The sequence below is a fragment of the Anser anser genome (assembly GCF_964211835.1).
Source record: "Anser anser genome assembly, chromosome: 1".
Taxonomy (NCBI): Eukaryota; Metazoa; Chordata; class Aves; order Anseriformes; family Anatidae; genus Anser; species Anser anser.
Window position 1 is genome coordinate 32,098,572 of NC_139720.1, and position 10,749 is coordinate 32,109,320.

The 10,749-nt window shown below is 33.2% G+C and overlaps 1 protein-coding gene across 5 annotated transcripts in view; it reads right to left on the reverse strand.

The window, feature by feature from the left end:
* Nucleotides 1-3,331: 3,331 nt before the first annotated feature.
* Nucleotides 3,332-10,749, reverse strand: part of GXYLT1 (glucoside xylosyltransferase 1) — a 36,117-nt gene continuing 28,699 nt past the window's right edge. For all 5 annotated transcript variants that reach the window (XM_083801473.1, XM_083801471.1, XM_083801470.1 and 2 more), the window contains 3 exons: nt 7,230-7,353; nt 6,704-6,876; nt 3,332-5,208 (listed from right to left, as the gene is read on the reverse strand). In XM_083801473.1, the coding sequence (XP_083657599.1) occupies nt 5,047-5,208; nt 6,704-6,876; nt 7,230-7,353 (459 nt within the window). In that variant the 3' untranslated portion in view covers nt 3,332-5,046. The remainder of the gene's footprint in view (nt 5,209-6,703; nt 6,877-7,229; nt 7,354-10,749) is intronic.

Genomic DNA, 10,749 nt, shown 5'->3' on the forward strand with positions numbered 1-10,749 from the left:
AGGGCTGTAGTCCCCTGGATCCTCCTTCCAGCCCTTCTTGTAGATGCGCATCATATTTGCTAGCTGACAGTCAACTGGGAATTCTCCTGATAGCTAAGACTACTGATAAATGATGGAAAGTGGCTTGATGAGCACTTCCACCAGCTCCTTCACTGCCCTTGGGTGGATCCCATCTGGACCCACAGACTTGCATACATCTAAGTGGTGTAGCAGGTCATTAACCATTACCTCATGGGTTGGTTATGACGGCTTCATTCTTCTTCCTGTTCCTATCTTCTAGCTCAGGAGGCTGGGTACCCAGAGAACAACTGGTCCTACTATTACAGACTGAGGCAAAGAAGACATTAAGTACCTCAGCCCTTTCCTCATCTCTTGTCACTGTTCCCCCCCACGTCCAATAAAGTAGGGAGATTCTGCTTAATCCTCCTTTTCTTATGTATGTATATAAACGTTTGTTTTTGTCCTTAATGGCATTAGCCAGATTGAGCTCCAGCTGGGCTTTGGCCCTTCTAATTTTCTCCCTGCACAGCTTCATGATGTCTTTGAAGCCCTACTGAGTGGCCTGCTCCTTCTTCCAAAGGTCATAAACCCTCTTTTCCTTCCTAAGCTCTAGGCACAGCTCTGCGTTCAGACAGGCCGGTCTTCTCCCCTGCTGGCTTGTCTTTTAACACACAGGGATAGCCTGCTCCTTTGCCTCCATAGAAAGTAAGTAAGTTATAAATGTAAACTTGAACTTCTATTTTTCTTTTTTTTTTTTTTTCTTTTTAGAGGGAACCTAACGTATGTACACTATTGTTTAATTTATTTGTTTTAAATTTGACTTATGGGTTCATGCTTTGCTCACCTGGGCAGCTTGAGCAAATAACCTAGCTGTTATTTGTGCAAAATTTCTTCTCTAACTTGTATAAATTCAACTTGACAGAGCTGAAGTTAAAAAAAAAATCAGAAGAGAACGGATATATCTTTAGAAGATCCAAAGAGATTAGAAACATATATAAGGTTCCTTTTGAAAAATATGAGTTATGACATTCCTTCTGAGTGTTTCTGTGCACAGGAAGAAGTGCTAAAGCTGATAGCGACAGAGCATCAGACATCTGAGATCTAAGATCTGTTCCAAGATCCGTGGTGAAAAGAACTATCTTCCCCTTTCTTCATACTTGTACTGTGCTACAAAAGAATCCACTTCCTACTAATAAAGAAAAAGCCATACCCTCACATTATAGTTCTCTGCAACTTATTTTAATACACAAAATGACTGGAGCTATTCTAAGTTCCATCCTTTTAGAAAGCAGAAAAGTGGGCAGGAAAGCTAGAATTATGATGACATCAGATATGACAGCAGACAAAGTGAAAATACTAGTTACTCAAAATAAAAATTTATTAAAAAAATAATTGGAGACAAGTAGCTTATACATTAGTTAACATTATATAGGAATACATCACTTAAATGGGTGAAAAATAGTTTTATTTAGTTAATAAAACAGATACTGTTAAAACTGCTTGATAGTTGTAGATATTTTAATTTGAAACAGAAAGAAGGCAATGTAAAACAGCTTAAGACTACTAAATAATGGATGTTCTAGACATTCTCATGTGTTTGGAGACCCCCTTATAAACAAGGCAGGAAAAAAACAGAAGTCATTTCATTATACCATCTTTGCCTCACATATTCTGTTTCTAAATCCATGTAGACCCTTCTCTCCTTCTACCATTACACTGCATTTATTTCTTCTTCCATGCCGTCTAGATGGGAAGTTTAATTTGGAGGAGGAGAAGAAAGGTGACTGACTTCTCAGTCATCTGTTATGGAAATTTCCCAGACTAAAGTGTGGAAACCTGGTGTGGGTGGAATATGTTTAGTATAGACAGAAACCTGGTATAAATTGAAAAAGGCTGACACCTGTGTTTTCCAAACAGCAATTTGCTAGAGGTTTATAGATCGACAAAATTTAGATCAAAAACATCAAAAGGCAGTTCCTTATTACTTTAAAGTCTGTTTTGAATTTTTTTCCTTCTAAACCTCTTTTCTTAACTTTTCTAAATTCAAATCAAAAGCTTAAAAACAATTTAAAACATTTTTAAACAATTAAAAACAATTTAAAAAATTAAAAACAATGTTATTTGTAATTTTTCCAAAATTCAGAAAAAGTAAGTGGAAAGACTTTCATAAGGCTTATACAGTCTTATTAAAAGGCATAGGTACAAGTTCCATATATAAGGATGTTTCGGTATCATTAATGGATAGCTGGCATTTCATGCCACCTACAAAGATAGATAGGATTTCATATAAATGAGAACACATCTTCAAACAGAACTCTTCTACCATGAGACTGTGACCCCTTCTAAATATAGATTTAATAATGGTAACAAGTCAAAAGAGAAATCAAACACTATGAAGATAGATCTATCTTAATTTAACCTGAATGTGCATGTTTACATTTTTCAATAAAACCTATCAGCATTAAATATTATAATAGAATAAAAATGGGATTTCTAAAATTCTATAATTCATATGGCCCTATTCAGTTATTTACCATGTCTGCAAAAAAAAAAAAAAGTTTCTAGAACTAGGCAGCAACATAGATTTACAGACTAAATTTAAGTTTATACATTTATATGTATATAACTTTAGAAACCAAGCATTGAAATGCTTCAGAGTACAGCTAGTTTCCTACCATAGTACTTGGTTTTTTTTTTTTGTCTTCATTATTACTGTCTCCAATGGCTTTCTCTGTAAATCAGATTTGTGTTTCAAGGTAGATCATTTTTCTAAACTTAATAGTGATTATAGAATTACAAAGATATTCATATTCAAAAACAAATACTCTGGAGAGGTACTTATGGAAGCTACTCAGCACTTTGGTGTATGGTTTTTTTTGTTTGTTTGTTTTGTTTTAAAGTTTTCTAAACTGTTTGTGTGAGTTACTTGGGAATGAAGAGTTGAGGGTGAGAAGCTTAAATTTATATATGTACACAAAGTCAATGGTATATGCCAGTATTTTCTTGCTATTTATAAAATGCTAAGTAAATGTGTCTTGAAATAAGAACCAAGTAAGATTTTTTATTCTATGATAAATTCCAATATTAACCTTTTTACTCTAATCCCATGAACTGAAATTTAACTGGAAAGGTTGCTGCTAATGTTCACATTACACTTTTTTTTTTCTAAAATAGTTCACTGGGTTTTAAGCAGTGTCTTCACATGCATACACCATACTAAAAATCAACTCCAAACTGAAAGTTTCTGAAAAAATGCAGAAAAAAACAGGCCAAAGGAAAGAATTTGTAAACACAAACACAGTACAAGTGAAAAAACGAAACTGAAGACAGCTTGATATAAAATCAGTATTTATGTAAAAAAATAATGTATTGCATGCTGTAAAATCAGACAATAACAGTATTCACCTTCACATGGATTTCTAGAGTTTCAGACTTCGAAAGATTACATATAACAAGGAAAAGAAACAGTAACTACATGCGCAGCAGACTTTCTGTTTACCATCACACAAATTTACACCCTGAGCCAGCAGGGAGATTAGGAGCAGAATACAAACTCTGCTTACAATGGAGTGTGCTTCTGTACTGCTAAAGCATTCATCCAGCTCAGCTCACATGGATCTGAGATTCAGAGCCAGTCTGCCTTTGGCAAAGAAACAGCCACAAAAATTAAACTTCTCAAATGTAGTTGGGATGAAGGTGCAAGTCAGTGAGTGGATCCTCCAAGGTTCACCACGCAGGAATCTGAATCTTCTGGAATCTGAAAACTTACTTTATGAAGACTTCATCTCAGTTCATCCAAGTTCAGTTCAAATATACTTTACAAATACATTTCATACCATGCATGTTTAAATATTTTACTGTAACATTACAAGTCAGCCTTTTTCTTCATGCTTCTCTCTAAAAAGGAATTTGATTACATAAACAGAACATGTTTTTTTCACTAATATATCTAAAGAAAGCCTAATCCTTATCTGTTGTAAATCAGTATCACCTTATTGACATTAATGCATACAGTCAAGGGTCTGGCCCAAAACTATTTTAAAGCCATGTTATTAAAAAATATGCAGGATATATCTCAAAAAAAAAAAAACTATCTAATATACAATCTGATGAAATATCAGAACTTTTACTACAGTTCTTCAATTTTAGGTACTAAATACTCTGTAACAATCATCAAGTAATGATTCTTAGTATAAAAATACAACAGAGGCAGCTTTCCACCATTTTTTCTACTTCCAAAACATCCTATAAAGCTGCAAAACCATTTAAGTTTTAGAAAGTGTTGTAAGAAAAATAACTTCATATTGAATTGTTGCTAAAATATAAACCCCCTCAACTGGGATATATCATTTGGGATAGATGGCTCAACAATACTAAAACAAATGCTGTTATATTTTTAAAAGTCTCAATATCTACAGATAGAGAAAACTAGTATCACATACTATCCATGTCTCAGAAAATCCTATTTATAGTGTGCAGTTTACATCTACAATAAGCAAAACAAGATTGTCAAAACAGGATTCCAACATGTAAGAGATGAACATAAAGGCACACAGATTGTCAATGATTAATATCACATTTCTTTGAAAACAGAGTATTTTCTGCACTTGTAAACAACTTTGTGCTCACACCTTTAAAGTGAAGTTAGTGCTGCTGACTTGGTTATTGCTACATTCACAGTTTAACAGGATTTTAGACAATGAGGTACACTTCCAAATTGAGCCATCTTCACCTCTCCCTTGTTTGTTTGATCATTAGAGATAACTGAATTAAGCAGACTAAAACTACTGACCTTAGAAGTCAGTATCACCCAAATCATCAGATCCAAGATAAACACTAGCAGTGATTAAACTTCAAAAGAGCCAAAAATCACCTTTGCAGAAAAAGTCACGGTTCTTCATTACATGAATATTTTCTTCATTTTTACGTATTCTAGTAAACTCTTATCTGGGCACATTAAGAGCCGATTCAAGCCACATTAGAACTGTTGCACCTTTTGACCAGTATGTTAATTCAGTCTCTTGATTTAAGAGCTTGCAGTTAGAATCACCTTCCCTTTGATCTTCTGACAGACAAGTCCCTTATGCTTTTCTTTAGCTGCTTTATGAACACTTTGTATACTCTTCCACAGTATGTATGCATTGTTTTCTGTAACTCCAGTTCTAGGGGCCGCAACAGGGAATGAACTAGATCATCTCCAAACGTATACTGTAAAGATAAGAAAACATTTAAGTTAATAATAGAACACTGTCATTTTTCAGAGCTACTAAACGATTTTATTAAAAGGCCTTTAAAACATTTAATAACCAATAAAAAAAGATCTTCAAAGAACTCTTCTGAGAACTATTTGAAAAATGATATCTGAGGTATATAAATATTCTCAAATGATTTCAATAGCATGCCTAACAAGCGAACTTTTGTTTTAAAATAAGCAAATGAATTCCATAAGCATGGAGGACGTCTAAAATTACCTTTTAAAATTAAAAAATTTCAAATCTAAAATGATTTCTAGTTATTTCTTTGTTGACCAGCAACTTTCCTGAACGACTTAAAATTTAAGGAGTACAACTTATCAAATTATCATGAAACAACAGTATGACAAGCAAGTAGTACTACTGAAAGCAGAAAGTTTCATTAAATTGAATGATGGTTAAACACATACTATGTTTAACACGGACATGAAATAAAGAAGTCATTAATACTATAGTGCCATATTTTTTAAATAAAAAAATGAAAAGCTAAACAGCATTTCAAAGTAACAATTTTGTTCACCTTATTACCACTGGATCAGCAGTGTTCTATACACTTTCTCTGACATATACATAAAGCAAATGGCATTATAAATAAAAACAAATATTTTTTTCTTCTGTTTTTGACAATGCTCAAAGGAAACAAAGAAATCTTATTTTTATGGAGACACATTCACTTTCCCTGCGATGTATTCTCAGACCCCCATAAGTACTTTTTCTCATTTTTATATCCATATGACAACACGTGATAAAGCACCATTAAAATATACTATTGATTTCTGAAGGTTATATGCACACAATAGCCTGCTACATTAAAATGTGCATCAGTACTAAATTTTACAGCTCTTCAGTGAGTATACCAATGTAGTGATAAATAGTTTATTAGATGACTTATTTGCAGAATGAAAAGAAGTTGTTGCATTTACTATTTAAAGGAACAGCAACATATTAATACACTGAAATCTCTAGAAAAGGTGAAAAAAATCATTAAAAAAAAAGTATTTTCTACCATGCAAATTAAATGTTAAAACGTTGCAGCAAGCGTATAAAAACTTTGGGAGGAAAAAGGGTTCTTTCTGTTTTCTAAAATCTCCAGAAAAATAAAGCTTAGGGCAATCTCCACATGCCTGTACAAACAGTTCACTAAACATACTTAGTAAATGAACGGGAAAAAAAGTTTTTCAAACATTACAGTTACAGGTAACATTTTAGAATCCTAACCTAGATATAGCCCACACTATTTCAGATGATGTTAGTCACAAGATGAATAAACTGGAATTCTATCCAAACAGTAAACCACAAACTGGTGAAATGCTTAAAAAAATACTTCAAAGAGGAAAAACATTACTTTGTTGCAAGGAAGGTATCAACCAAACCAATAAAGTACATGCAGCATTGTAGATAAAATACATACAAAATAACTTCGTACAAAGTAAAATGCTGGACACACTTACATTTTTTATTGCTTCATAGACAGCCCTAAATGTTGGTTGTTTATCATCATGGTAAACACCTCTGTTTCCATGAAGAATAAATATACCTTCTTCTTCAGCTTCCTTACAATTGCTTCCATAAATGCAGTGGTCAGGCCGATAATTCCATTGGCAAGGAAAGACATACAGACTTTCTGTAAAAAAAAAAAAAAAAAAAAAAAAAAAAAAAAAAAAAAAAAAGCAAGCTCTGGATTAAGTATCAACATTTTTTCAGGAGATGCATTCATTTTTCTGTTTTTTTTATTATTTTTTTTGTTAATAGTACTTCATGAATTTCTGTACAGTTGTTTTAAAACAACAAGTCAAACTCTAGCAAGCTTCAATTTTATTTCTCAACTTAAAAAAACGTTTTTAGAAAAGGAAAAAAAAAGAAAAGTCTCTTGCACATTTCCACTGAAAAGTCTGCTAAAACTATTTTTCTCATTTTTTAAATGTCAAACAAAAAATCAACTTTGTTATGCTAGACTTAAAATTAATGTGGATTTACCTGGATTGTGAAAAAACATAATGTTCAGTAGATCCTGATCACCCCATGTTATGTTTAATTTGTACTTCTTTAGCAGAGGCATAAGAATTTCTCCCCACTGTAACCGGACTGTTGTCATGTCGTTCTGTTAAACAAAGAACAACATTTATGCATTCAAGATAACTATACCTATGAAGAAAGAAATGCCCAATAGAATTTGTAATTTGCTTTCCAAAGCTACAAGTCTCAAACGTTTTATACATGTTTATACATTTATTTATTTTTTAAATGACCACATTTAGGGAAAACACAGTTATGGACATTTCCAATATACTTTATTTCTCGTTTAATTAACTTACCATAAGCAAAACTATACACATTTCCTACTATTCCATATTAAATTGTCTTAAAATCTTCCTCTAAAACATCTTAAACTATTACTTCTAAGAAACAGCAAGGTTTTTTTGTGTTGTTGTTTTGTTGTTTTATACAGCAGTAGAATCTAACACAAAACCAGATTTTAATAGATGTGTGCCAAGTAGATGGGCACTGTTTAAATCTCCACACTTCAGATTTCACGCTTTCTCCATCTTTATCACAAACTGATAGCATACACAGGTTTTAAAGCTGCCTTTAAAAGTTTCAAAATGATCAATATAAAAGTTATTAAATAATTCCAAACACAGCTAAAAAGACTAGCTATAAAGCAAGGTATAAAACCACATACATCCTTCAAAGGTTTTGAAAGAATTTTCATTGAGTTTTTTTTAGTTACTGAACTTCAACTTCCACAGCAAAGGCACAACTTTTCTCTTGCAAAAGGCAGCATGACTCTAAACCAACAGCTGTTGCTAATTTCCCAAATTGTTGATTAAGCAAAATCACAGCCCAAAGGAAAAGAAAAAGTTCTTCTAATGCTTAGCTCAGGAGGTGCTACTTGGAGTGACCTGGCCTACGCTGAGCTCCAGATTACCACAAGAAGTTATTATTTGCGGTATAAAAAGTTACATATTCTAAAGCTAATTTCATATCTTTACACCACCTTTAAGCTCAACTACAACAAAAAAGGAACAAGGCTGCTCACTCTGTACTTTCTACGTGAGTTTGGAGATTGAGGATAGAGTAACAATAGGTCTCAAAGGGAGAAGAATCCTGAATGACTACAGGATTATAGTCATGATTCTTTCTAATCAAGTCATTAAAAAAAAAAAAAAAAGAAAACTCCAGTATTGTTTGGAATTTGAATACAAACCCACCACATTACGAAACAGAAAAGACTACCTGGGATACAACATTCAGTTTTAGAATTATACCAAAGACCTTCCCCTACAAGCTTTCCACTGACAGACTAGAAAGGAGAAACATTAGCAGTTCAGCTTTTAGCCTTTCCTCAAATCATTTCAGCCATCAACTATGAAGGGCTTTCAGAAATGTATACTAAAACAGAAATGCTATCAGATTTCAGACAGGAATTAATACAAAAAAAGATCTATAGGTTATATTATGTAAGAAGCCAAACAGAATGATATTGCGGTCCCTTCTGCCCTTAAAAAATGACTATGATTGCTTGCAGGTATTTGACAATAGCAGGCATAAGAAATGCACAAGATAATTTGTCTCTATCAAGAATTATCATTAGGCTCAGTGCAATGTGATTAAACAAAAGAAAACTCAGACCAAATACCAGGCTGAAACCCTTCAAAAGCAAATCTATTAGACTGAAGCACAGAGATTAGTCCCTCACATGGACTTTGCCATCCACGGAATATTGACCTAAGGTTTGAACTTGTACTCAATGCTAAGAATCAACAACCGTGAGCTAATTTAATTCCATTACCAGAATAACTATGATAAGAGTATAAAGAAGCAAAAAAAAAAAAGTTTTAGAGCAACCCATAATATTACTTAATATTGTTAAAACCATTAATTCATATGATTTTCATTTAGCTTGTATAGTTTTAATAGCAGTGAAATGCAGAGTATATCCCAAGGAGATAAAAAGCAGGTAAGAGAATATATCACCTCGCCAGACGTCTAGAAGCAATACTACTAGACAGATAGTGTTATTAGATATAAGAATTGGAAATTCTAATGTTTCGGTAACCTTTGCATAAATAGAAAATAATTAAATATTAATTTATTAACCCTGATGTGTAATGAAACCAGTGTAGGAATCACTGAGGAGGAGAAATTACTTGAACAGTTACATAACCTCCTTCTGTAAAAAGTGAGGTCAGAGTGAGAAGCAGAATGCTCGAGCTTGATCAGAACTGATAATAGAATTTACTCAAGTAAAAGTTACTCAAGTAAATATGAAATTAATAACTAAGTTTATCCTTAAAGGATTTGAGAATATAAACCATATCTCCAATATCCAACAAATTAGAAACAAGGTTAGAGAGGTTTACCAAAAAAATAAAATTCTGTGGTACTCTGTGATACCATCAATCTGATACAGACAAGCTCTATGAACCCTCCAAATGGCAGCTTTTTTGAGTGGAACAAAATGTGTAAGATCAGAAGTACAAGCAAAATATCCATAAGAATGTTAAGATGGTATCTTAAGTGGAATCTTAAGATAGTATCTTAAGTGTTTTTGGATAATATACTTTGCTTTAATTAGTTTGATCATTACTGAATTCTGTCCCAAAAGACTTCTGTCTGGCTAAGCCTGAAGTCAGAAGAGCTATCACATTTTGTCTGGAACAACGTTTGGTCATCTTCCTCTTAATACTTGTAGGAGGATATAAAGTTGAGGAAACATACTCAATCGTAAAGTAATATCTAAAGAAACTGTAAGTGTAGTTCCACAAACCATTGACCAATTTATAATTTCATTAATGCTATATGAGAGCGAGTTCTCTTCCTTATGGTTACATGACTCCATCCTGTTCTTGTGTTAGCACTGTAGTGCCTAACACTTGGTTATTTTACTATTTAATTTTTTTATTATTTTTTTTTGGTGACAGCAGTGATTTACTTAACTAAACCAGCAGAAGGATTTCTTTTCTCACCTGTTACCAAATTTAGTTGGATCATGGAAGGGTCCAACAAACAACAGAGGCAAGGACAAAGCAAGCAAGAAAAGCAGTGAAAAGCTGCTGAAAAGAGATGGTAACCTTCCTTCAAGAAGGAATTAGCTTCTGCACTGGCTTACCACATTTCTCAGAACTACAGCCTTAAGCAATACTGAGTGGTCACAAAAATTGTATATAATGACTTAGGTCTTATTGACTCTCTGTTTTTGTCTAAACACAAACCTCTCCTTTGTACACACTATCTGGAGTTATCACCCCGTGTAGCATGAACCTGTTCATCTCACAGTTCATCAGTTTGTCCAGAAGGATGCTGCGAGGGACAATATCAAAGCCCTGACTGAAATCCAGAAAGATTACATCCACCAAACGTATATAAATCCACTATATGCATACAAATATAAAAAGTCACATGACATTACCTCTTCCATCTCCTAAATATTCTTGCATATTCTACATCCTATCTCCTAACTGCTGCATTGCAAAGATGACACCAGGCAGGCACA